The sequence below is a fragment of the Phodopus roborovskii genome, unplaced genomic scaffold (assembly GCF_943737965.1).
Source record: "Phodopus roborovskii unplaced genomic scaffold, PHOROB, whole genome shotgun sequence".
Lineage (NCBI taxonomy): Eukaryota > Metazoa > Chordata > Mammalia > Rodentia > Cricetidae > Phodopus > Phodopus roborovskii.
The window spans coordinates 1,588,289-1,616,228 of record NW_026126613.1 but is presented as its reverse complement, the minus strand read 5'-3'; the positions used below and the strand labels follow the sequence as shown (position 1 = coordinate 1,616,228).

At 45.0% G+C, this 27,940-nt stretch overlaps 1 protein-coding gene and 1 non-coding gene across 3 annotated transcripts; both read left to right on the top strand.

Moving 5' to 3' along the window:
- The first annotated feature begins 472 nt into the window (after window positions 1-472).
- Window positions 473-26,852, top strand: Stx11 (syntaxin 11). 2 transcript variants are annotated; one of them, XM_051206180.1, is made up of 2 exons: window positions 473-623; window positions 25,079-26,852. In XM_051206180.1, the coding sequence occupies exon 2, from the start codon at window positions 25,084-25,086 to the stop codon at window positions 25,945-25,947; it is 864 nt and encodes a 287-aa protein (XP_051062137.1). In that variant the 5' UTR covers window positions 473-623; window positions 25,079-25,083; the 3' UTR covers window positions 25,948-26,852. The 2 variants fall into 2 exon arrangements, with proteins under 2 accessions (XP_051062137.1, XP_051062138.1); XM_051206181.1 differs by lacking the exon at window positions 473-623 and adding an exon at window positions 671-745.
- On the top strand, window positions 19,849-19,955 carry LOC127237804 (U6 spliceosomal RNA). Its single transcript, XR_007835879.1, has one exon. It is a non-coding gene; the product is annotated as a U6 spliceosomal RNA (small nuclear RNA).
- Window positions 26,853-27,940: the final 1,088 nt, after the last annotated feature.

Sequence of the window (27,940 nt, the reverse complement as noted above, 5' to 3'; positions counted from 1 at the left end):
TTCCTATGGGTGCCCCACTGACAGCAGGCAGGAAAGGGCTGGTGAAAGGCGGGGCTCCGTGTGTGTCAGTGATCGGCAGCCTTCGCTGGGGTCCTTGCTGGCGCAGCCACACCCTCGCCCAGAAACGGTCTCTAGCATCCTAGCCTCGGAAATGTTCTGGACTGCAAATGTCATCTGCACGGGTGGGGTTTCCCCGGGGGAAGTCCGACGGATCCCGCCCTGCCCATCTCAGCATCCCACAGGGATGACGGAGGGAAAACGGAGGAAGGTCCCGGGTGATCCACACCGCACACCCCCCACCACCACCGCAACATCTGGCGGCGCTGGGGCGGGGAAGGTGGCTCGAGCCTAGGTCCCCGGCATCCCGAGGCCAGGCGTGACGCGTGGTGTCGGATCAGGAAGCTGCGCGCCCCGGCCGACGACGTCTCGGGGCGGGGCCCGGCCCCCAGCTGTGCGGCCGGCCTCGGAGCGCCCGGGGGCGGGGACAGCGGAGTCCAGATGCGGTCGGGGCGGCGCAGGGCTCACACCTCCGCCGAGAAGCGCCGGGAGCAGGACCGCGGGGACGCGCGCACCCGGTTTCCTCCGGGCGTCCCGTCGCTGGATCAGCGCCGCGCCGGATCACGGTTCGTTCTGTCGCGGGAGTCCGCTTGACGCTTAACTTTTTCAGCATCCAGGACGCGGGCGCGGGGGCTGGCTGGGTGCAGGGACGGTGCTGGCCCAGGTCTGGGATGCTGAACAGCGGCAGGTGGGTTTGGGGTGTGGTTCTCTCTGGGCCTCTAGGTGCCTTCAAGACGAGACTTTTGGGTTTCTCGCCTAGAGCCGAAAGCTTTTTAAATGTTTGAGAGTGTAACGCTTTGTCAGAGGAGCTTGAGAAATGACGACTACTGACTTTATAAAGCAACCCGGGGCAACTTTTGTTTGCAGTGGAGAGGCTGAGTTTTGTTTTATTCTCTTTCGTTGAATGGAGGCGCTTTTTTTTTTTTTCGGTTTGGTCTCCACTTTCTCAAACACATCAGAATGGGCATTTCTTGACTTGAACTTGACAGTATGACTCAGGAGCCAGGAAAGACAGGAATATCGATACCGCCTTGAAACAGCTTCCACAGAAGACCCTGAGGAGTTGTTTTTAGGAAAGAGACGCGATGGTTTTGCTTAGCAAGCCACGCCACGGAATCCCGTGGGCTTCTTGGCTCCTCGAACACCAGCTGAGACCTGCGTTTTACTTCCTGTGGCCCCCACACTTGTTCGAGCCATTTCTCAGCAGAGGGAGGAGCTGTTGTTTCTACACGGGGATCCAAAAATGAGTCACAAGGCTGCTCTAATTGCGAGACTTTGTTAATAAGCCTTTGAAAAGTGAGGTTGGATCCCTGCACTTATTTAAAAAAAAGACCAACAGTTGAGAAGGTACTATCAAACAGGGATAGGCAGCCTAGGAAGTAACTATTCAAGTTTTCAGTTTCCTAAAGCGTCTGATGGGACAACATGCCAGCCAGGGTCACTAGGCTGATCTGAGATAACCCTTAAAATCATGTGCTTTGCCACAGAAGCTCAACAAAAAATTAATTTCAGTATCCAATAACCACTTGGTTGTTCTTTTCACTGCTTGGTAGGAATAGGACATTTTGAGGAGCAATTGATAGTAAGTCACTCTGAAACTAAAGCTATTTCACATAGTTTACTTCTACCAAATTAGTGCTTTAAGAAACATTTAGATGCTTTCGAAGGAGGTCAATGGCTGTTGGAGCCAGACATTAAGATGGTAAGTCTCATGTGTCTGGATAGTGGCTCTTAGAAGTGGCCACAGGAATAACTGTACCACAGCTGAGATGATGTCAGCCCGAGACAGCAGTTATAAGGCTCCGGTCTGTCCCAGCCTCTTCATCAAGCTCCATGTATAAGACCATGGACACAGTGCCATCCTGGCAGGGCTCTGTAAATCTATACCATACCCAAGGGAGGTGCCCCGCTGTGGGGTGAGTTGAAGCCTTGAGATTCAGAGTGTCCTGGGTCATTGCTGGGACAGCAAGGGAAGGCTTGAGTTCCGGTTGCCTACTTGTCTTTGTAGGCAGCCTATTTTTCATTCAATATGTGGTTTAGAGGCATATTAGTGAGGCATGGTTTTCAAGTGTTCAAATTCACCATGTTTCATGTTACTTAGTAGCCGTGTGAGGGTAAATGCAGCCCTATTATCACTCCTGGGTGGCTGTGGCCACTCTTAGTTATGTGTCCTTTTAAACATGACTAATGAGTGTTTCATAACTGTACATTGACGCCACTTCTGCTTATGGGTGTATACAATTATTGCTCCTCATCTGAGGGGCTTGACTTCCATGGCCTTAGCTACCTGAGTTCTGATACATTACATAGAAAATTCCAGGGATAGTAATAGACTTCGATTTATTTTATTTGAGCCATGGTCTCACTGCGTACCCTGGCTGGCCTGGAATTCACTATGTAGACCAGGCTGACCTAGAACTCACGAATGTTTGCCGGCTTCTACCTCCTCCTGAGTGTGCATTGTTCAAGTGTGTGCCACCTCACAGGCTGGTAAGATACTTCAAGAGAGGGAGTACATCCATACCGAATTAATTACACCTTATTGTTAATTGTTCTCCCATTAATTCTCATTTATATCTCACTGTGAATAATTTATTAATTTAAACATCATCTTAAATATGTGTGTACAGGGAGTAGCATAAATAGGGGTCAAGCGTTCATCAGAGTCTCTTGTGCAGGATCCCTGAGGATTAAGGAGGACCAAACATCCCGGTCCTCTGGGGTATAGCTTGACTAGTAAAGGACAACCGCGCAACTTAAAACAGCTTCAATCTCTACATTTCATCTTTCCCTCCACAGCAGCAGAGTCACGTCTTCTATAAGAAAGAAACGATAGCATGTGTTAGGCATTGCGTTCCTGAGCTCCGGCACGGGTTTGGCTCATGATGGTGTAAAGAAGGTTTTTTTTAAAACAATGAACCTGACTGTAGATGACGGTTGCCCAGGAACTGGAGGGGCGGATGACCCAGCAGAAGGAACAGCAGTATCATGTGGTCAGGGAACTCCAGCTCATTCCCTGGGGGGGAGGGGAGAGAACAGCTGAGGGGAGGGCAGAAAGACACAATGACAGGATCACAAAGGCCCGTGTGGCACATGGGCTCCAGGACGTTATTCTGTGGGGCCTCTGAGAAAACAGCATCATACATGTTTAACACAGAGCAGAAACTAAGGAGATGGTTCAGTCGGTAAAACGCTTGCCACATAGGCATGACGATTGCGGTTTGATCTCCAGCACCCATGTAAAAGGTGGCCCAACAGCTGTCACCTGTTATCTAAGAACTAGATAATTGGAGACAGAAGATTCAGAGACTTGCTGACCTTCTGGTCTACCTGAATCGATAAGTTCCAGGTCCAGTGAGAGAGCTTAGGCAACCATGTCAACCTCTGACCTCCACGGGCATGCCGACACATGTGTACCCACACACACGAGAGATGTACACGCATACACATGAATAGACACAAACACACCCTAACAACAGATTGGCTGAGAGCTGCATGGTCCTAGGGAGAACACTGCAATGTCGGGATGAGAACTCGAACGAGGCTAGAACGAAACAGTGGTGAGGCATGGAAATGAAGGACGGCGCTGATAGAACTCACGTGTGTAACACGCAGAGCGCAACTGCCTCTTGACAAGTGGGTTGTGAGGGAGGGCGGGAAGAGTTAAGATGACGCCTGTAATTCTGGTTAATGACAGGAAGAGGAGCATCCTACCCAGTGGAAAAGTTGCTATAAGCTGAAGGATGGTGAAGCGTGCACTGGTCCATGCATTCCAATGTTTGGTCCCTAGCTGGTGGATCTATTTGGGAAGGATTAGAAGGTACGGCTTTATTGGAGGAGGCGTGTCACTGCGGGCGGGATTTAAGGTTTCAAAGGTCAATGCCACTCCCAGTTATCGCTCTCTCTCTCTCTCTCTCTCTCTCTCTCTCTCTCTCTCTCTCTCTCTCTCTCTCTCTGCCTCATGGTTGTAGATCAAATGTGAGTTCTCAGCTGCTGTTCTATCTAGCACCATGCCTGTCTGGCTGCTGCCACGTTCCTCACCATGGTGATAACGGAGACTCGGGTACCTGAAGAGTCTCAGGGCTCTGACCCACAGAGCTGTTTCTTAAGCACTGGATGTTCAGCATTTCCTCTTTCCTTGATGTGTTTGGTCAGAAGAAAGACTGGCAGGGCCCCGGGTACTAGTCAACAGGTAGTGGGTAACATGGTTAAAGAATCACCAACAAATGCAGTCAGGGACTACATTCCTGGCTTATGATCTGCCAGCTGATGCCTATTTCATCTTGGTTGGACTCTAAAACAGATATTCGAAGACTCTCACGCAGTGAACAAAATCTGCTGTGCCCTTATCCTCTTGGCATTAGCTCGGCAAATGTTACTTTGTGCTGAGATCCTGTTTGTATTTGCTGCATCTGAGCAGATTCCATTGGTCCCGACGAAGTTATTCTCATCCCTGACCAAGTCCAGCCTGAAGTACACCACTCTTATTCTTTGATGATCTTATCTTGGGTAAAGACTTTGGTTTTTGTTCATCACAGTATCGGATGTCTTGACTTTGGGCCCTTTAAAGATATAAACATTGAATTACTGCTATGTGCAAACGTAACCAAATGTTCTGAGTTTAAACCTCTACAATGTCCAGACATATGCAACTTTGTGCCTTTTGGTGTTTTCTTCCTATGTGAATTAAATCTCTTGATGCCTCTTTAGATTTTATCAGGAAATTAATAGCCGCCGGCTGCATGGAGAGCAACACAGAGCCTTCTCAGACAATACGACCCACCTGTCTCTTGGTTTAAATTCCTACAGCTACCTGTGGTTCTCTCAATAGAAAGTGAAAGATTTGCATCGCGGTTTCATGTGGGTCCGCCTTGCTTCCTCAGTTCCGCTGGGAATTCCTTGAAAGAGGAGGACGGCTATGGTTGACTTTGGCAGGTTCCCTGGGAGCCTACCCCTTCATCTCCACCCTCACCCCACCACGGTCCCTGCCCCTGCCCCCATTCTATCCGTTCTGTGGCTTTTTCAGAAAACAAAGCCATCCGTCAGAGTGAGCAGTTGTGGTCCACTCTCTGAGCCTATGGGTCTTGGGCACCAGCATGCGTCACTCAAGTTCTTTGTAAGGGTTACTAATGGTGACTTTTACGTCAAATTGGTTGGGGGGGGGGGGTTGGAACTCTAGTTGAGACAATGAAATGTCTTTAGCATTCTCTGAGGGCGTTCTCCTTCCCAATGACTACTTAGGTACTCTGGATCCAAATCTCCCAATACAGTATTTCTTTTTGTGTACTGGACTGTTCTATGCATCCCTCCGTTCAAAGATGCAAAGCAAAACTCTGCAGAGCTTGTTGGTTAATGATGCGGAGTCCAGCTTTCAGGATTGGTGGAGGAAACAGGACTTGTTCTGGCTCCAGGATCATGTCTGAAGAGCAGCAAGCCTGCCTCTCCTCCCAGCTTTATTCCTCGCTTTCTGCTCACACCCATTGGGCTAGTGGCCCACAGTCAGATTTTGGATAAAGTAGGACAGTTTGTGAGATGAATTCCATAATAGCACTACACTGCCCAGCCGGTGCCCCCTTTCATTTACTACCTCAAACTACATGAAACAAGGTCTTGTCCATATGTCATGGCTCTTCATTATTTACAGGGTCTTTCATATGGCCTAACAACCTGGAAGGACAGAAATGACAAGTTGTATTATTGCTGCTATCCTTGCCTCCCTCTTCCCAACACCTATCTAAAACCATTGAAAAGCCTCAACCAGTCCAAGGAACCTCAGTGTGTAGCCTGTAGGTTACAAATATCAGAATTGCCTAGGATATTTCAAAATAAAACCAAGGGGACGTAAGAGGAGGACCGGATGAAGGAAAGGAAGGAGGGAGGAAGAGAGAAAAGGAAGAAGGGAGAGAAAGGGAGGGAGAGAGGAAAGTTCTTCCCTGACCTTCTCCCATCTCAGATGGAGAGCTATCAAATTGATTGACAAGCGGAACTTATCAAGGGCAGGACAGGAAGTTCCAGGAAGTCGTATGTATGCAGAGCCAGTATTGAGGTGCTGGCTGTAAACCTTAATGGCTATCTAATAGAATGAACGAGATAATGTGGGAAGGAAGATTAAACATTCACAGACTCAGGAAAACACAGCATTTGTCTCACAGAAATGGGTGATGATTTTTCTTGGAAGGGGAAAGCACTTGAGAGCATATTGATTTTGAATCAGATCTTTGCAGGAAACATTAGCCATGTGTAGAATAACCTGGCAAATGAGGGTAAATGAAGCTGCTTTCTTCATTCCCGAGAAGTCCGGCAGTTGTCATTCCTGTGGCCTCCACGCATGCTTCAGACGCCTCCTCAAGTTATTATCTCTGCCTTTGTTTCCTCTCTTTTCCCCTACCAAGATAACTCCTAGTAAGACACGGGGAGGTACCCCAGGCCCTGTGTCCTCTAAGAAGACTTCCTGTTCTCAGAGGGTGACATTCTCTGGGCCCTGCCGGTGCTCATCTTTCTGTTGTCCAGTTTGTTACCACTGTAAAGGCAAGGGCTGCCTCATCCACCTGTGACGCACGGAAGTGACTGAAAAGATGCATTTCAGTGGCCATGTTTATTCGAGAGCTATTTACCAAGGGTCTCCATGTCAGAGGCTCCAGAGAACAAATCAAACACAGCAGGCGCAGACATGGGCACGGCCTCGAACCCCAGGGAGGTTGTGAACCAGCAGAACCCAGGCAGCAAGAGCCTGTGTTGTAAACTGATCAGCAGGGGAACCCGGTATGAGGAAAGAGGAAGCCTGGGAAGTGTTAGTTCACAGGGCCGGCCTGAGGTCACAGTAAAGGTCACATTCTGGAGAAGCCCAATTCACACCAAAACAGAAGCCCAATTCACTCCCAAATCAAAGCTGGGGGGGGGGCACATGTTGGGAGGGTGATGTACTAAAGACAGAAGAAAGCGATTCCTTCATTTGAAGAGTGAACAAGATAGGGAGGCGCAGAGAAGGAAGTTTCCGGGTGTTGCCATCTGCTGTGGTTGGAAGTTGGCTTTCCAACAAAGGGATATCTTCTGCTGTTTCTAGATCAAAACTGAGATTCCTTCACGAGTGTGTGAGCATGCGAGTGCACACACATTTGTACCTGTGTGTGCACTCACACCATACGTGTGCTTGTATGTGTGTATGTGTTCATGACTCTGTGTGTGTGTGTGCATGTGTTCATGACTCTGTGTGTGTGTGTGTGTATGCATGTGTTCATGACTCTGTGTGTGCGTGTGTGCATGTGTTCATGACTCTGTGTGTGCGTGTGTGCATGTGTTCGTGACTCTGTGTGTGTGTGTGTGCATGTGTTCATGACTCTGTGTGTGTGTGTGCATGTGTTCATGACTCTGTATGTGTGTGTATGCATGTGTTCATGACTCTGTGTGTGCGTGTGTGTGTATGCATGTGTTCATGACTCTGTGTGTGTGTGTGTGTGCATGTGTTCATGACTCTGTGTGTGTGTGTGTATGTACGCACGCACATGCATGCAGGAGTGTGTGAGCACAAGTGTGCACATGTTGGGAGGGTGATCTACTAATGACAGAAGAAAGCGATTCCTTCATTTGAAGAGTGAACAAGATAGGGAAGCGCAGAGAAGGAAGTTTCCGGGTGTTGCATGCCATCTGCTGTGGTCGGAAGTTGGTCTTAATATCCCAGTGTGTAATATACAGTAGCAAAAATCAGAATCAAACAAACAAATTTAAAGCTTAGAAATTCATGAATCTGTAAGGTAGATTTTTTAAAAATTACCTCTAAAAATATAGGGCTGCCAAGATGGCTCAGTGAGTAAGGGCATTTGTCACCAAACCTAATGACCTGAGTTTGAAACCCAGGACCCACGTGGTGATGAAAACTGATACCCACAGTATGCACACTTACACACAAGATGGATAAATAAATGTGGGCCCGGTGAGGCAGCTCCTCGGTTACAAGCACTTGCAGAGGATCTGGATTCGGTTTCCAGCGTCCACGTGGCTACTCTCAGCACAGCCATTTGTAATTCCAGTTGCAGGGGATCTGACACCCTCAGGCACCAGGCATGCACATGCATACATGCAAGCAAACACCCACGCACACCAAATAAAAGTCAGCAAATCTTTAAATAAAGAAATGTAATAGAAAGAGCGTTTGAAATAATTGGGGGCCACTATCGTCAGCTAAGAGTAGTTATACGAGCAGTGTCATCCTCAAGGTTTTGTCCTAAATGGCTCAAGGGTTAAAGCACAAGTGCTCAGAGCTGTGTCTGTTCTGATTTCTCATCTGTGAACTTGGTTGCAATACCTGTGTTGCAATTGATTACCTCCACCTAGCTTTGCAGCTCATGCTGGGTCCTTCCTTTTTCTTCTCTTCTGGCCGGTTCTTGACTTTTTCTTTTTATCCGGCTGGTTTATTTTTCCTCATCTGTTACAAGTTAATCTGTGGACAAGAATGATGAATTCTTGATTGTTTTTTAACTATTAAGATTTAATGTTTAAATTGCTAATCGATATGTATTTCTTACTTTTCTGTGGCTGTAATAAAGGTACGACATCAAAGGAAACTTGAGAAAGAGACTATTTTGGCTTGGAGTTCCAGAAGTCTAGAGCACAGGATGGTAGGGAAGCTTGGCAGCGAGGGGCAGGTATGGTGGGCTGGAACAGGAAGCTGAGAGTTCACACCTTGAATCTTGAGCACACAAGGGGAAGTGTAAATCAGTAGGAGGCAGGACTTTTTACTCTCAAAGGCTACTCCGTGATGTACTTCCTCCAGCAAGGCTACACCAACTAAGCCCCCCTGAACAGTGCCACCAGCTGGGGATCAAGTGTTCACACGCCCTAGACCATGGGGGACAGCTCTCGCTCAGACCACCACACGTTATTAGTGTTGCTTTGATTGATAAATTGTGTATGTGTGGTTCCTTGTGACATTTGATATTCATGTGCAATGTGGGTGATTAAATCAAGCTAACTAATATGTCCAGCATTTTGTTTGCTTACCTATATGACATAAAATGTAGACATAAGTTTTGAACTTAATTCTTTACTTTCTATTTATTTCATTCATTTATTTGAATATGCTATGTGGGCCCATTTATGCATACACACACACACACACACAAACACACACACACACACACACACACACATGAGTGTGTGGAGGCCAGAGACAGACACCATGTGTCTTCTACTGTTTATTCTCTACCTTAACTTTCTAATTTATTTTTCATTGTTGGACAGTTTCATACATTTAATATAATACATTTTACCCCCCCACACACACACACAATGAAATTCTTTTTAGGTGATAAAATTTGTTCCCTAAGGAATCAAATTATAGACACATCAACATATCTTCAGAGGTTAACAGCTGACGGTGGGAATGTCCTATTTAGTCAGCACATCTCTGTGGATATCGAACTGGACAATTTCTCAAGTTATCAACTACTCTTAACCGAACTTTGAGTGCCATGGGCATTTGTGTAGCTGGCTCACTGACAATTACCTATCTATGGTCCACCACCATTATCAGCATAAACACAATGAGTATTTCTGTTTTCATGGCTTCAGTAATGAAAGCACAGACAACGCTTGTATTCCTTTTGTTGCCCTCATTTTGGGCCAAGTTGCTAAGTCCAACTAGAATCTTCTCCTGTCGTGCCAAGATTTCCAAGATCATGTCCTTATACTTGGTTTCCTTTTCCTCTGGGGTATCTCTAGGCTGTTGTATTATTCTGTAGCACGATATTTAAGACCCAGAGACAGATATTGGAGTGCAAGCTTCAAGTTGAAGATCAGAAAAGCAAAGCAGCCAGACACTAGCTCTCACCTCTACCTCAGCTCAGACCAAGGGGGCGATCCTGCTCTGACTTCACTGCCTCTCAGATTCACTCAGGCTGCCTCCTCACTCAAGCCTCCTCAGCGTGGCTGGAGACTCCTCAGACTGACTCCTGAAGACTCTACCCTGCTCCTATCTTTTATACCTAGTGCTGGAATCAAAGGCTTGAGCTTTATTACTCTTTTAGACGAGCTCTATTACTCTTTTAGACTGATCAATCTTGTGTGTCCCTGGGTGGCCTTGAACTCAAAGAGATCCATCTGCCTCTGTCTCCTGAGTCCTAGGATTAAAGGTGTGTGCCACCACTGCCTGATCTCTATAGCTTGAGGCTGACTTTGCTTTCTGAATCCTCAGGCAAGCTTTAATAAATCATAAATAATATATCATCACATTATTCTAATGGCCAGATAAAGATTTATGAATTTCTACTATTGGTTCTCTTATTGATATTGCATTTTTTAAATCTATCATTTCTCTGAGACATATTAGAAAGTTTCTGAATTGCCCCAATTTTTTCTTTTCTTATTTTTCTTTTGTTCCTTTTTTTTTTTTTTTTCTAGTTTTGAGACAGGGTCTCTCTACTCTGCCGCTCGGAATGCTACTCCAGCTGTGCTAGAATGTTCTATGTATATCCCACCAAGCTGCCCTTGAACTCACAGAGATTCTCTAGTCTCAGCTGCCAGAGTGCTGGGATTAAAGGTGTGCACCACTATGCCTGGCACTTCTGAAGTCTTAGCCACCCGTACACTAGCCCACATTCATAGCGTTAGCCTTCTGGTTAGTAATTTTAACTTCAGAGACAAGTCATCAATCCTTCACGCCTCCAGCCTCCTTCCCTTTCTTCTCCTTCCCCTTCACTCCCCCTCCCATACTGTCCCTCAAGAAGGACGTTTATTGAGTACCCTTTGAGGGGACAATGAGCTGGTGAGTAGCTAGAATCCCACCAACAACCCGTTTGGGTTTTGGTTTTGTTTGCTTGTTTGTTTGGTTGGTTGGCTGGTTTGGTTTTTTGTTTTTTGTTGTTTGTTTGTTTTCTTCGAGACAGAGTTACTCTGCATTGCTTTGGAGCCTGTCCAGGAACTAGCTCTGTAGACCAGGCTGGCCTCGAACTCACAGAGATCAGCCTGCCTCTGTCTCCCGAGTGCTGGGATTAAAGGCGTGCCTACCAGCTCCAGGCTGTTTGTTTTGTTTTGTTTTTCAGTACTAGGAATGCACGACCCTGCACAGGCTAGAAAACCACTAATGTATACTGCCTCCCCCACTGCCTTTTTGCATTCCATTTTGAGATGGGGTCTCATTAACTTGCCAGTCTGGCCTTGAGCTCAGTCTTTAGCTCAGGCAGGTTTTGAAGTTAGGTTTCTATTGCCTTAGTCACTCCCTGCCACATGGATGAAATTGTTGGTGTGTGTACCTTTCCCACCAGCTCGCCCTTTCTTCCTCCCTTCCTTCCTTCCCTCCTTCCCTTCCTTTCTTTCCTTCCTCCTTCCTTTTTTCCTGTCTCTTTCTCTTTTGCTTCTACTTTTTAATTCTTTAGAGAAAAGCCAATCAATTCCATGAAACATACAATGGAAAAACTCAGTCTTCTTTCTCATTTCCACCAAAGGCAACCACATGCAACCCCGTGATGTGCGTCTTCGGTCTCCGAGTAGCGAGCTTCTGCCATAATATTCTGACATTGATGGTTCTTTAGCTCGTTTCCGCCCCCGTCTAGCCAGACATGCACGCCCATCTCCAGTATTGACTCCACCATAATTTAAGCCAGATCAATATTCAGTGATTAATACTAGGAACACACCAATTGAAGCAGGACGTCGTAGTACATCGTGACGATGTTCGAAAGTTCACTGCCCAGTCTGACAGTGAGTTACTTTTTTCCTTTGTTGTTCTATTCTGGTTAGTGTGGCTTCTTTTCCATTTATACAACTCCAGATTGTCTAAATCTCCTCACAAATTACGATCCATCCAGAGTTCTGTTATCGTCACCTTCCCTCACGAGCCACAGCCACCTCCTTCGTCTAGAAGACATGTTTTTCAGTCAAGTACCCAGCTGACCTTCCCTCTGTCATCCCACTCAGTAGAGTTCTTATGTACCAGCTTGAAGGCCTGACTTCAGATCCCTAAGACCTACCTGGAGAGCCAGGTATGGATGCTGGGGTCTGTAATCCCTACAGTGGACAGGCAGAGACAGGCCAATCCTGGGGGCTTGCTGGCCAGGCAGTCTAGCTGAATCACTCTATGTTCAGTGAGAGACCCTGTCTCAAAAAGAATGAGATGGAAAATGATTGGTTTCCACACGTGCACACACATGGGTACATGCATTTGTATGCAAACATGATCACAGATGTGCACCCCCCCAAACACACACAAATGCAATAAATAATAAAATAGTAAAAATGAAAGCTAAGCCGAGGGCTTTATAAACACTAAGTCATGAGGCAATCAGGCCTCAGGCTGGAGTATGCATTTCGTGATTCTTTCTCAGCCGCTGGAATGTGTGGAACTGGAGGAAGCACCTTGAGATTCTTGACCATAAAAGCACATTTGAACATTCTCTTCCTTTCTAGAATTTTCTCAACTTTTCCAGGTTGCCTTCATCCTTCATTTTACTTAGTTTCACCTATGCAAACTTTTGGCTGATGGAATGTAGCACACGGTTTTCTCGGTGACCCTGTGGGATGTCGCTGCCCAGAAGAAACCTCATAGAATGTTCTGCATCCCCAGAGAAATGTGCTCCACTTTGTAGCTCCAGGGTTAGTGCTCTGACTGTGCTTGCTGGGATACAAGGAACCTGGAAGCAGTTGTTTTGAATTTTTATCATGGGTTATTTTATAGTCGTGACATATGTTTAATAGATGGTAGAAATCTTTATTTTTAAAAATGATTTACTTTTATGTACATTGGTGTTTTGTCTGCATGTATATATGCATGAACAGGAGGTAAAAACAGTTGTGAGCTGCCATGTGGGTGCTGGGAATTGAACCCAGGTCCTCTGGAAGAGTAGCTGATGCTCTCAACTGCTGAGCCATCTCTCCAACCCTGAAAATTTTGATTTGTTTGTTTGGTTTTGGTTTTTTCAGATAGGGTTTCTCTGTGTAACTTTGGAGCCTGGCCTGGAAGTCACTTTATAGACCAGGCTGGCCTCGAACTCACAGAGATCTGTTTGCCTCTGCCTCCCGAGAGCTGGGATTAAAGGTGTGCGCCTCCACTCCCTGTCGAAAATATTTTTATATCAAATAATTCTGTGAGTTTTTGTATTCCTATAAAGAGTTAAATGAGGAGAAAGAGAGAGGGATTTTGGAATATTCAGGAAATAAGTCATTTAAAACCTCAAATAGGGCTGGCAAAATGGCTGTGTCAGTAGAGGACTTGCTGTGAAACTCTGGTGACCGATTTAAAGGTCACCCTGGAGCTGATTTAAAGGTGGAAGGACAGAGCTGTTGCTAGATTGTCCTCTGACCTCCAGATACAGCCCTGAACACCACAGCACACACATCTCCTCTGCCCCCTTCCCTTAAAATATGTTTAAACTCTAATGATACAATAACCCATAGGTGTGACGGTCACCTATGCCGGTAGATGAAATGGGAAGCTAGCTGTGAATAGCACACTGGCTATTAATAGCACTGTTTGCACATGTGGTTACCAGGCCTGCATGATTTATTTGAGTGGATTAAGGCCCCGTGGATCTCATAAACAGATGAAACTGATAGCTAAGACAATGTTCACTCACTCTTCCTTGTGTAAAAGCTCTCATGGACCACCCCACGGAGTCCTCTCGGTCCATGAAGTTGCTTTCATACACGGGAGACGGCAGCGAGGAAAGGTGACAGAGGCGGGCTTGGAAGGCACCAGTCTCTTAGGAGTTGTGTCCCTTTCGGGGAATCAGCCCGTCTTCCCACTGGGACCCTGGCAGGGCGAGGGCTCAGAGCAGCACGTGTGGAAGCAGAATGTGACTTCTCGTAACAGCCAGGGCTGACCCGTAGGCCATTCATACGTCGGTGTGTAGATGTGGGGTTCTAAGTAGACCCTGGCTCTGAGGATAATTTTCCTGTCACCTTCATATGTTGAAGGATGAGTCTGGCCACATCAGCTCCTGACAGTTTTTAGAGACTTAGTTGAAGTCCCACTAATTTCGGTTCTTTTTCATTTTGGTGGCAAGAAACTCCGCTGGTGCAGGTTTCGCTGTGTTGCAGAAGCAAGCCATTTAGAAGGTTGCACAGTGCCAGCCTGCTGCTCTTTATTTGGGTGAGCTGAACGGTAGAATGGAGGTACACTCAAGACTATCCACTTCCGTTCCAAAACTGGCTCTTCGAGTTCTCCAGATCTCTTATCAGACTGAACCCTGACTAAGGTTAAAACTACTAGGTATCCCTGTGCTGTCCTGACCTCAGTTCCCCGGCTCCTGTGCAGCCGGGGCAGTGTGAAGCAGCTCCACCGAGCCTTATTGTCTCCTCACTGTGAGTGCAGTTTTCAACAGGAAAGACAGAACTGATTTGTTAAGAAATGTGTGATTTTGGAAAAAAAATGAATGTGTATGCTTTATATGAAATTTTAGATAACATGTGAATATAATATCATAAATGTAACATGTAATTTGAAAAAAAAAAAGGTCATGCCCATCGAGATATGTGGTAATCTAATAAAGCTTGCCTGAAAATTCGAATGCAAGGCTAGCCATAGCCATAGAGGCCTGGAATATTGCTTCTATTTTCATTCTAAGTTATAACAAATATCCAGTTTGAATGCATGAGGATTTACTTTCCATAAATTATGATTTTTCTGTGATTCCTGTCGGTAAAGCTCCCCCGGATTGCTATTGGTCGTTTCTTATGTTTGTGAAGGTGACACAAGTTGGTCTGTATAAGCCTTCCACTAAGCAAGCTCTGGATGGATCCTCGCCCGGGCGTGTCCAGGCTCCCTCATTCAGCCGCTCTCTTCACATGGTCCCCATTCTCCAGAAGACCAGCGCCAGCTTTCTCACAATGTCCCCAGAAGGAAGAGGGCTTCTGCTATCCAGCCATCTGCTTCTGCCAGCTAGCCGTTCTAATGTCCTCTCATCAAAGCAAGATCCATTGATGAGTCCATATTCAAAGGACAGAGAAAGCAACAGTTTCTCAATGAGAAGAAGTAGCCACTTCTTTTAACCTGTTTTGCTTTCTATGGCTTTAGTCACTTGCGCTCAACTGTTGCTGCCAAAAAAATGGAGTGGAATATTCCAGGAATTATAGACTTTAAGTAACCTTTACTGCACTATTATATGTTTATGTGTAAAAGTATTTTGCCTACATGTATCAGTCCCGTGTCGGGTGCACATGAAGGCCAGAAGAGAGCCTTGGATCCCCTAGGAGGGGAGTTATAAATGCATTTAGCAGCTAGTCATGTCTAGTTCCTGTTGTCAGTGGAATCGAAGAGAAAGCTCAGCCTTCACAGCCATTGCCTGAAAGGAGTAACGGTGTGGGATGAGAAGCTTCTCAGATCAAACCATCACCACACAGTTCAAAGGCGTGGGTGATGACTAGCAGAGTGCTCAGAGCGTGTAGCCAACACAAGGAGACAATGAAGTGTGCCCGTGGACAGTCTCTGACAAAAACGAACCCATACCTTTGGCAGTCGCAGGGAGAGACTTCAGTGATCATGAAAATTGTTTACCTGGCAAACCTCATGTGTTGATGTCACTGGAAAACTCAGATGTTTCTTCATCTGGTGTTTAAAAAAAAAGAGCCAGTCAGAAATCTCATATATACGAAGGTGGTCAGGCTTACACAGCAAGCATTTTAGCCACTGACCTATCTCACTTGCCTGAGAACTAAAAGGGGCATGTATTTAAAGTTTTTACATTTATTTTTCCTTTTTACACATTTTAAACCAGCATAGAATTACATCACTTTCCTCCCTGTACTCACTGCCCCCAGTACCTCCCCTCAACCCCCACTCCAAAATTCATAGCTTCCTTTCCTTTATTATTGGTTTGTGTGTGTGTATGTTTGTGTGTATATATCCATATATATGTATGTGGGTATGTATATATATATACATATGTATGTGTGTGTGTATATACATATATACGTGTGTGTATGTGTGCATGTGTATTGTGTGTATGTATTATGTGTGTGTATGTGTGTGTATATGTATGTGTGTGTATATATACATATGTGTGTATATGTATGTGTGTGTGTATATATACATATGTGTGTGTATATACATATATATAGATGTGTGTATATGTATGTGTGTATATATACGTGTGTGTGTATATATACATATGTGTGTATGTCTGTATGTGTGTGTGTATATATGTGTGTGTATATACATATATATACGTGTGTGTATGTATGTATGTGTGTGTATATCTACATATGTGTGTATGTGTGTGTATATATATGTGTGTATATATACATATGTGTGTATGTGTGTGTATATACATACATATGTGTGTGTATGTATGTATGTGTATACATGTACAGTATATAAATATAACCTGCAGAGTCCACTTGTTTGTGTATATGGTTTCATGGCTGACTACTTTGTACTGGATAACCAGAAAGGGTTGTGGTGCTGGAAGAAGCTAATTCCCCCTCACTCATCAGTAGTTAGTTGCCTATAGTTCCTCATGTGGGGATGGTACCCCATGAAACTGTCCCCTTTCCATGTTAGCATGTCCATTGATATTGCCATTGTTCTGATCCTGTTCATGCAGCCATACCTAACAGAGTTTCACAGCCAGTATTTTTATCATTTCTTCTAGCCCCAATTTTTATAATTATACTCCGTCTCAATGAATAGTTTTTAAACTCTCATATTGTGCTTTGAATGGACCCTATGAAGAGGTTAAATATGTTTGTGGCAAATGGAATTTCAAAAACCAACCCCATTTGGTTTGCGTTTTCTTTTTTAAATTACCTTGCAAACAATGAGGAAGTATTTTAAGCTTATAATCTCTAAAAGATAAAAGAATACTTTTCTGATGGGTGATGGTGGCACATACCTTTAATTCCAGCACCCAAAGGGTAGAGGTGGCTCGATTTCCTACAGAGTTCCAGAACAGCCAAGGCTGCTCAGAGATACCCTGTCTCAACAAAACAGAAAAACACTTTCTTCCCTTTTGATAATGCCACTGTTTTACAACCAAGAGACAGAGCAGAGCATCAATGATTACTCAACTGAGTGAAATGATTATTCATGGATTTGAGTCAGCCTGTTGGGGAAAGAACCTTTGTTGTCTTTTAAGGGTGTGTTCCGACAGGCAAGCTAGAAATCAACTGCAAAACTTACGGTGACATAGTGGAATGTCCTGTTCCCAACCAGATGACTGTGGTGTGGGGGTGGCTGGGCAGGAGGGGCTGGAGCGAGCGGTTGAGCAAGCTCTGTACAGGGTGATGACAGCTGAGCAGGCCATGACCTCATTGAGCGTGGGCAGTGCTGGGAGCTCTGCCTACCAGGCAATGTGCCTTGGTGAGGGATGCACCCACGAGAAAAGGGGTGTTATGGGAGCTTCTTCCGCGGTCTCATATGGTCCAGCAAAGCACCTTTTGATCTGTAGCTATCATCTCCTTTAATAATTTAAAGTTTGCTGTGAAACCCAGGCCTACAAGCTGGATGTTACAAAACCTGAAATAAGAGCTTGGCTACTATACATAAGTGACCATTTACGCTCTCTTGGGAACAAGATCCTTTCTGTTTCATCCATAGCTGTATACTACAGAGAGCCTATGTCTAAATGTGTACTTACGTTCATATTGAGAGGAGAACGCTGTACTTTCTGAACTTACATTGTGGTGTTTTGAATGTAATTGACCCGTCCTAAGCTCATAGGAAGTGACACTATTAGGAGATGTGGTGTTGTTGAAGGAAGTGTGTCACTGTGGGAGCAGGCTTTGAGGTTTCCTATCCTCAAAATCCTGCCCAGTGTCTGAGACCACTTCTTGCTGCCTTCCGATGAGATACAGCCAGCACTGGTGACTGCCTGCGTTCCGCCATGTCCGCCATGATGGTAATAAACTGAAACTCTGAACTGTAAGCCAGTTCCAAGTCATTGTTTCCCTTTATAAGAATTGCCACGGTCATGGTGTCTGTTCACATCGATAGAAACACTAAGACATTCCTGAAAACAAAAACCTGTGTTTATCCTAAGTATAGAAAGGAAGGCCCAGACCCACAGCTAAGCACTGAGCCAAACTCCTGGAATCCAGTTGCAGAGAGGGAAGAGTGATGAGCAAAGGGGTGAAGACCAGGCTGAGGAAACCCACAGAATCTGCTAACCTGAGCAAGTGGGAGCTCACTCACAGACCCCAGTCGTAAAGCTGGGGATCCAGCATAGGATCGAACCAAGGCCCCTGAACATGGGTCAGTTAGGAGGCCTGGGCAGTCTATGGAATGAACCAGTATTTATCCCTAGGCACGAATGGACTTTGGGAGCCCATTCCCCATGGAGGGATACTCTCTCTGCCTAGACACATGGGGGAGGGCCTAGGATCTGCCCCCAAATGATGTGACAGACTTTGATGATCCCCCATGGAAGGCCTCACCCTCCCTGGGGAGTGGGTGGGGGTGGGATGGTGGCTTGTGAGGGGCATGGGAGGATGGGAGGGAAAGGGAACTATGAATGATATGTAAAATAAGTTTCTAATTTAAATACATATGTATGTATGTATGTATGTATGTATGTATGTATGTATGTATGTGAAAAAAGAAAGGACGGCCCCTACGTGCTGTAGAGTTTGCTTCCCTCCCATCTTGTCCCGTTCACCTCCGTAGCAAACTCCCCGCGCTCCACTCTGTGCCTCCCTCTGCAGTCCGCACACCCCTGTCTGATGTCCCTCACTACAAGTCAAGAGACTTGTCACATATTGCTGTGAAACCAGAGGGGTTGTATTTGTTGGCATTAGGCAACATTTCCTTGATGTATAAAGTGGTTTGTCACAGTGAACTATGACAGACTGACTGATGGCTGCTAGGTCCGTCAAGTTTGCTGACCACATTCAACCAAGGGCAGCTATAAATATAGAACCCAATGCAAAAACCCCAAACATATTTAAAACGTTATGAGTTTGTTTGTTTGGTTTTTGTTGTTTCGCTTTGTTTCGGTTCAATCCAGTATGTACCTCTCCGGTGTGAACTTTGTAGATGGAAGCATTATATCACAGTGGCAAAAGGGTGGATGTTTCTCACAGGTTAGGGATTCTGTAAATTCAATGTCAGGGTGTTAGCACGTTTGGTGGCTTGAGATGTCCTCCGGTGTCTGGGGCATTTGAACAAACAGAGCCCCCAGTTGATGGTACTGTTAGGGAGGGTTCGGAAGCATGGCCTTGCTGGAGTGGGTATGTCACGAGAGATGGGCTTTGAGAGTTTGAAGACTCACACAATTTTGAGTTTTCTTTCTCTGTTTTGTACTTGCTGTTCAAGATCTGAGCCCTCAGCTTTCTGTCCCGCCACCATACCTACTGTTTCCTCGCCATGATGGACTCCCATCCCTCTGGAACTGTACGCCTATATAAACTCTTTCTCCTATAAGCTGTGCTGGTCCAGGTGTTTTGTCACAGCCGTAGAAGAAAAATGACTAATTCAATAAGGTTTGTTTCTCCTGAGGTTTGCTTCCTTGGCTTACAGATTAACAGTATCTGTGATTCTTACTTGGTAACTGTTGTGTGATATATTTTGCTATGCTAAGGTTAAAACCCTTCCTTTTATTTTAGACAAAAAAGAGGAGATGATGGGAGATGTCATTCTGTATATGTTTCTCATACTGGTTAATGAATAAAGCACTGTTGGCCAATAGGAAAGGAAGATAGGAGGGACTAGCAGACAAGGAGGAAAGAGGAAGGAGGGAGGAGGAGTCAAGATGGAGAGTCTGGAGAAGGCAAAACCGCCAGCCGCCTCTCCCTGGTAAGACCACGTGAAAATACGTAGAAATGGGTTAATAATTAAGACAGAGCTAGCCGATAAGAAACTAGTACATGGTGCTCACTTCGGCAGCACATATTCTAAAATTGGAACGATACAGAGAAGATTAGCATGGCCCCTTCGCAAGGATGACACGCAAATTCGTGAAGCGTTCCATATTTAAAAAAGAAAAAGAAACTTGTGTATGGCCAACAGCATTGTATCAAATGCAGAGTCTCGGTGTGTTAATTGGGGCTGGCGCGGTGGCGGGACCAGACCGGCGGCGGGCAGAAAAACCTTACTCCTTACAATCTTCTCCTAACCGTTCTCTAGGTATGCACACTTTCTCCCACTGGATTCCTTCTCAGCCATGCTGGTTAGGATCCACCCCCCTCCCCCAACAGCTTTGTTTTAACTTCATTTCTTCATCGGCAGCTCCAACTACAGAGGCATTCTGACATGGACAGGACCTTCACATGTGAATATGAGATGACTCGGTAAAGGTGATATGATCCGCGTGAGATAGTTACTGGCGACCCCTCTGATTAAGAAAATTAAAAGGTGGTTTTGTTTCATTTTAAATCTGCCACCATTCTTATTGGATCGTTTCATACATCTGAAGTATTCTTCAATGACATCCTTGGCCTGAGACTCTTTGCCAGAGTCCTTAACCATCCCACGACTGCCAACACTTCCTGTGGCTTCCCCTCTCAATCAGTTTTACAGATGCCCATCCATTCCCCTAGTTTCTTGTTGTCATCAGCCTCAACCGGGCTGATCTGGTGCTCGGCACAAAGGGCCTCACCAACTTCACATACGTGGGCTCCTCACAGTTGGATGCAAGCACACGGAGATGGGCTTGGCACTTGTTCTAGGCTTTAGCAGCTCCAAGTATGCCACACGCTAGGCCACTGAGGATGAGGGCGGGCTTCAACACCTCTTGCAGAGCAGTATTGACGCCCATTACACCTCCAGCAACAATGCCTTTATCAGCCACGATGGTGGATTATGGGTGAATCTTGAACACACCCGAGCCTGTGCCTCTGCATAAAGCATCAGGGGGAAAGCAAGACAATTACAAGTTTTAAGTTCTTTTTATTGATGGTCAGACCAAAAATGGGTTTGTGCCTCTGAAAAGCTTCTTGGTGTATGCTCAGGCACACAGAGCTTTTAGAGGTAAAACACACACACACACACACACACACACACACACACACACACAAAAAAAACATAATTTATATTAAAGTTAGATGAGGGTCAGTGTAGCCTTGAAACATTCATTTCTGGTGGAGCATAGTAATTATTTTAGACACAACAAGCCAATCATTTTTCTTTTTATATATATATATCTTTTCTAGATATTTTGGTTTACTTTAATTATTTTGGTTAATACATCTGGACCATGGTCAAAGCCATGGAAATCTCAAATGTATTGCCAACACAGACATGGCCATTGGTGGGATTAGGGAAAGAACTGTCTAAGCAAATACAAAATGGAGTCAGGACAAGATGGCATTACCTTTGTCATTTCAGAGGGACATAATTTAGACTATAACAATAATTTTTTTCCTTTTTGTTGCTGCAGAATAAGTGTGCATAAGACTTCTTTATGAGTAGTTACAGCTACACATTGTGCTTATGGGACAGTGACTCTCATGGCTGTACTCTGTAACATCTAGGGTTATGTCGTTACCATCACCATTCATTGACCTTCTTCAGTCATCCTGCCTGACAGGACAGAAAATGTGTGTATGGGAGTACATGTGTGGAGTGCGTGCGGTGTATTCTCATGTGCTCGTGGGTGTGTTCACTCATCTGTGTATACAGACGTTGACACAGTTGTGTACGTGTGCATGTGTCAGCTGGAAGTTAACATTAGATGTCTTCTAAAGTCTCTCTATGCCTTGTTTTTTGAGTGAACATCTCACTGGACTTAGAGCTCCCGGGATTCATCTTTCTCTGCTGTCCTGGGGCTATGACTACAGATTTGCATCGCCGAACCCAGATTTTTACATGGATGCTAGGCAAGTTCAACTCAGGTCCTCATGTTTGGGTGGCAAACACTTTACCAACTAGAAAAAAAAAATCAAGATTTTATGCGCCAAGTCCAATAGTAAGATCCTGGTCCCAATGTGTTCAGCTAACAGTCATGCCATCCTTCATCGTGAGGTCTGTTAGACAACTTATTGATGCACTTCAAGGTGCCGTGAAATAGTGAAGCCCAATCTCACTTTTCAATGACCTTTTGTTAGCGTCTGCCGTATCTGCTCATGTGAGAGCGAAGAGATTCTAGTAAAACCCTGTCATTCTTGCTTCTTGCGTACTCCACCATTACGGCTTCCTGGGTTGTTTTCGTGACATACTAGACTGAAGGTGAGTTCTCAATTGATCTTCATGTCATACGCAGCCCCTCTCCATCCTCAGAAGCCAGAAGGCAGTGATTGTGAAAGGCCCCATCTTTCTGGTAGGGGGAGAGGCCAAGAGCTATCTTTTTCTTGACACTTTCAATCTGTCTTCAACCTGGGGACCATTAAGGTACTCCAGAAGTGCTCAACTTTCATGACCACTAAGTTTCTACAATAGGAATCTGTGGAATGGGCTACAAATTTGAGTGTATACTAAAATCACAAGGAGCTCTTTCTAAAAAGCCCAATCCAGGCAGCTGCTGCACCGGAAACCCTCCAGGTGACGTCATTGCCTACTTAAGGCAGAAATCCACTTAGGCACCTTTGTCTCTTAGTTTCTCTGTGTGCTCAGCAAAAGAAGGGTTAAGCAACCCACCTTCCTTCCCTCCCTCCTTTCCTTCCTTCCAAATTGCAATGAGATCTCTCAGGCCACATTGCATGTGCTCATAAAAGGAAAGTAGAAGACATACGCAGATGTCTGATACTTACAAACCATCTTTGGTACTTGAGTGTGAATTAAAATAGAAGTTACTCTATCAACTTTACAGTTTACCAATATATATCATACTATTTTTTGCCACTGTGAAACTCTGGGTCAGCTGAATTGTCTGATTTGTTTGTCATTTTCAGTTACTATAGTTTTCGTTTTAGGACTTCACGGTACATATCAGCCTACTGACTACAAAGCTGGCTTTGATGTTCTTTTGTGCCCTCCTCTATGTTTTGGTGCGCCTTCAGCAAAGATGCATAGTTCTAATATTTTAAAAACATTCTCAGAGTGGAAACCTCTTGGTACACACACACACACACACACACACACACACACACACACACACACACAGGTCCGGGGTGGGCAGGAAGGTGCCAGCAAGATGCTTGTTTAACACCTGCCTAAGGATGTGAATATTCCTGTTTCCTTACAGGTTAGGGACTTGTGCTTTCCAGTGATTTTAGATCTTTATTGATTGACACCCATGGTGTCAGATCTCAAGAACAAGTCGCTCCTTGAACATTTTCTGATACTATCTCCTAGGTGCTTTGAACCCTGCTCTTCATGCTGAGAATGAGGTGGCCTCCTTTCAGAGTTCTTTCACAGCTCTAGGGGAGCAGTAGAGAGCACAGAATGCATGAACAGAGTTCTAGAAACCTGACAAGTGTCATTCTTTTCCTTTGCCAACAATTATTTTCCATCGTAATGCTTTGCAAGGCTTGGCCAAGACTTAAGGAAAGCATGCATGCTCTATTCTTGCTGTGTCCGTCAGAGTGTATTCATTTTTTTTCACCCACTTCTTAAGCAGATGGATGTGGCTCCCTTTCTATGCTGGTTAGCTAGAGTACTTCCTCAGGAAGCATGGAATGTCACTCTAATCATTATGCGTAGATTATAGAGTTAATTATAAATCTATGTGATCTCATAAAATTATGGAAAATCTAGGATAGCAGAAGAAAGTAATAATGGCAATCACGTTATCCCACGATGCAAAGACTATTATAATTGACATTGTGATGCATCTCGCTCAAGTGTAGTTCAGAGTGTGGGGTGGGATTGCAATTCTTTTCTCCTGAGCTACCTTCTCTGCTTAAGAGAACACATGTGCTTTCCATCTCATTAGATGGCCTTCTGAACTCTGTGACTTATGAAGGAGCCAGTGAGTAGCTCAGCATTTTGGACACTGAAGTCATTTCTGAATATCTGCAAAGATTATGCAGTGATGAACGTATGCATGCCTCCCAGGCTCCGCACATCCTCCCATGTGCCCTGAGATTAGATATATACTTAAAAAGCTTTCAGCATGTTTTTGCTGAGCCATCCTCCCGTATTCTACCAGTGTTTTCTTTAGAAGTCTCAGATCATGTATTACTTTTAAATGATTCCCGGTACCTTGGAGGTGGAAAAAGGAAAAGAAAAAATACAAACGCTGGGGAATTGACTGGGTAATTAAGAGCATGTACAAGGCTGGGTTTCAGCGCCCAGCATCCACACTCGGTGGCTCACAACTGCCTCTGACTCTAGCTCCGGGGGATCTGGCTCCTCTGGATTCCTCAGACACCTGTACTGGAGTACACACACATACCTACACATAATTAAAACTAATAAAGAATTGAAGGGGAAAATGGAAAAAATCCTCACTGATATATTTTATACTCTCTTGTTTAATTTTTGTGTAATTTTGTGACTATACATTTGCTGGAGACAGATTTGTATATAATGCTAGAGTAGAGCTATTCTGCCTGATCTAGACATGATAAATATTTAAGGAAATAGCTGTATCTAACTTGATTTTAACGTAATGCAGTATGTACATATACTGAAACATGACATAGTACCACATTAATAGGAACAGTTTTATGTTTATATGTCGGTTAAAATTAATTAAAAGTAATCAAGCTACAAGCATCTTAGTCCATTATCTACCTCATAATTTCTCAAGTCTCTCCCCAAACTGGGTCTTTTTATTGTCCAGTGGGTCACTCTGCTAGGAGAAGGATATTCACAGTCACTGAGAAAGTCTAGTGTTGACTTTACTCGACAAAAGAAAGAAATGGCATTTTAAGCAGGGAAATGTGTTATATGAAAAATTACCATTACAGAATTAAAAGTGTCTGCTTAGCTTACATAAACAATGATTTTGGCAGCTGGAAGGCTGTGGTCAGTCAGTGTTCAGCATTCTCCATTATCACCAGCTGAGTGGAGGGTACCCGAGGATGTGTAGAGCATTTGGAACACAGAGAAGGGCCTGAGTCTGAGTCATAGTATTTCTTATAAGTAAAATGTAATGGGGTGTTTAGAGGGAAATTTGGAGCACTGAACAGAGCCGTTTCTTTACTCGGAGCTTCAGTCCCTCTGAATACAAAGATCCGACTGTCACTCCAGTATCCTAACTGCTGTCTCTACTTGCAGGCAACATGAAGGACCGGCTTGCAGAGCTCTTGGAGTTATCCAGAAGCTATGACCAGCAATTCCCAGACGGGGACGATGACTTTGACAGTCCCCACGAGGACATCGTGTTCGAGACCGACCACATCCTGGAGTCCTTGTACAGGGTCATCCAGGACATCCAGGACGAAAATCAGTTGCTGATGATCGACGTGAAGCGCCTGGGGAGGCAGAACGTCCGCTTCCTCACGTCCATGCGGCGCCTCAGCAGCATCAAGCGCGACACCAACTCCATCGCCAAAGCCATCAAGAGCCGCGGCGAGGGCATCCACCAGAAGCTGCGCTCCATGAAGGAGATGAGCGAGCAGGCAGAGGTCCGGCACGGCTCGCACTCGGCGGTGGCACGCATCTCGCACGCACAGTACAGCGCGCTGACCCGCGCCTTCCAGCAGGCCATGTATGAGTACAACCAAGCCGAGATGAAACAGCGCGACAACTGCAAGATCCGCATCCAACGGCAGCTGGAGATAATGGGCAAGGACGTGTCGGGAGAGCAGATCGAGGACATGTTCGAGCAGGGCAAGTGGGATGTGTTCTCCGAGAACCTGCTGGCCGACGTGAAGGGCGCGCGGGCCGCGCTCAACGAGATCGAGAGCCGCCACCGAGAGCTGCTGAGGCTGGAGGGTCGCATCCGCGACGTGCACGAGCTCTTCCTGCAGATGGCTGTGCTGGTAGAGAAGCAGGCAGACACGCTGAACGTCATCGAGCTCAACGTGCAGAAGACCCTTGACTACACCGGCGAGGCCAAGGCGCAGGTGCGCAAGGCAGTTCAGTACAAGAAAAAGAACCCCTGCAGGACCATTTGCTGCTTCTGCTGCCCCTGCGTCAACTAGCAGCTGGCTTGGGCCTTCACCACCTGTGCCGTGAAGGAAACGTGTCCAAGATGCCCATCAAAGGCATCCCGCACTGGGCCAAGAGACAGGGTCCCGATGCCTGCAGAATTCAGAGGATAAAGAAAGGTGGGGTTGGTGGGCACGATTTAGAACCCAGCACTTGCCTAGAAGGATGGATGTTAGCATCCCATGGGCCGTTAATGCTGGCAGATTACCACTGGAGGTGTGTGACGTTATTATGAGATACGGAGCACTGAGCATCACAGGGAGGAACTAATGTCGTAGCTAAGGTCAATGTCTTGAAGACTAAAGGAGGAAGTGAAATGAACATATGCTAATAGTATGAGCACATTATCAAAAGTTGTCTTCCTTTACCTTCCCTGGGAAGTTTCTTGGTGCTATTCGATTTTTGAGTGACATTCATTTGGGTATTTCTAGTTCTGTTCCAACTTTGAGTAGCATTGACCTTGGGTAAACTGGATTTCATTCACTTGTGATTATCTATTTATGTTGTGTGAGCCCCTGCCTAAATGGAAACGTTACCTCGGCTCTCTCCCCCCCCCCTTATTAAACCACACTGAACACAGTTTCCTTATCTCTCACCTTTAATAACTTCCACTAGTTGTATATATATACATTCATATACATGAATAATTTTTCCAAGTGTTTTAAGCACCAAATACTGAACACGCACTCAAGTTGAACTTTTTTTTAATCACTCACTTTTTATGTGTTTTTCACAGATAACGTCTATTTAAGATGTGTCTTTGTACTTAATTTCTTATGAATATATGTGTAAATGTAAACTAATATTCACTCACTTGTGTACATAATGGCCAATTGGGTTAGCTCTGCTCTTGTAAATTCTGTATTTAAGTAATAAGAACTTTTTTTTGTGAGTGTCAGTGTTGCCTTGGTTGTACTGACTGGATTTCATCCCCGTCTGGATGGTCCACTTCGGGTCAAACTTTACTTTGAACAACTGTGTACTGTCATTAGTGAAGACACATGACACAATCAGGGCCACTAAAATGATGTCCTTAAATCATAATTTACCTTCCCGTGAACCATTCCTTGTATACATGAAAGCGCAGAGACTTAAAGTGAGATCTTTTTTCCAAATAAGTTTAACATGACACTGTGTCTTTTTGTATATTTGTATCTTGACCCATTGAAGATAGTTGTTTGTTTTTTCAATTATAGTTAAACTCCCCCACCCCCAACTACATACAGTATGTGCATGGAGCTCTCAACAAAAGAATTTCCATCAGGACACCCTGAGTTACCTACCATCTTTAGGTTTTAGAGATTTGCTTTGACTTGAAAACTGAGGTGATGTTCAAAAGAAAAGAGGCCACGATTACACCTCCGGTGTGTCTTCTGAATCGAATCTAAATTCCTTCTACACGTTATTAAATACATGAGTGATTTTAGTTGGGAGTCATCTATCTTGAGTTCATAAGAAGGTCGAGATCTATTTATCTGTTTGTTTGTTTATTTGTTTAATTATTTAGTTTTGAGACAGGGTTTCTCTGTGTAACAGCTCTGGCTATCCTTGAACTTACTTTGTAGAGCAGGCTGGCCTCGAACTTACAGAGACCTGATGCCTCTGCCTCCCAAGTGCTGGGATTAAAGGCCTGCATCACCGCCATCACCACCCATTAAAGGTAGAGTTTTAAAAGAAAAGAAAAATAGGAGCTCTTTGGGGCTCACTGATCTATTCAAGAGCGAGGAAAAACTAGTCCTGTGGACAGTTTTGTTTTCATAGTTCGATATGAGAACTGTACAAACTGAGCCCCAGCTGGCTTTTTCCTAGACTTGCCCAGTTTCTTAATCAGCTAACTGCTGGGATGTTCCCTTCTCTCTAAAGGAGAGGGGGGAGTTTCCACGCAGCCCAAGTGTTTATTGTAGAAGAAAGAGTCTGTCTATGGAGACTAGCTATTTTCTGCAACAGAGGATAGTCCATAAATTAACTTAATTTGAACTCTGGAAG

Bases quoted from the DNA above. Each gene is read 5' to 3' on its own strand.
- Stx11 (XM_051206180.1), top strand. From the start codon at position 25,084: ATGAAGGACCGGCTTGCAGAGCTCTTGGAGTTATCCAGAAGCTATGAC.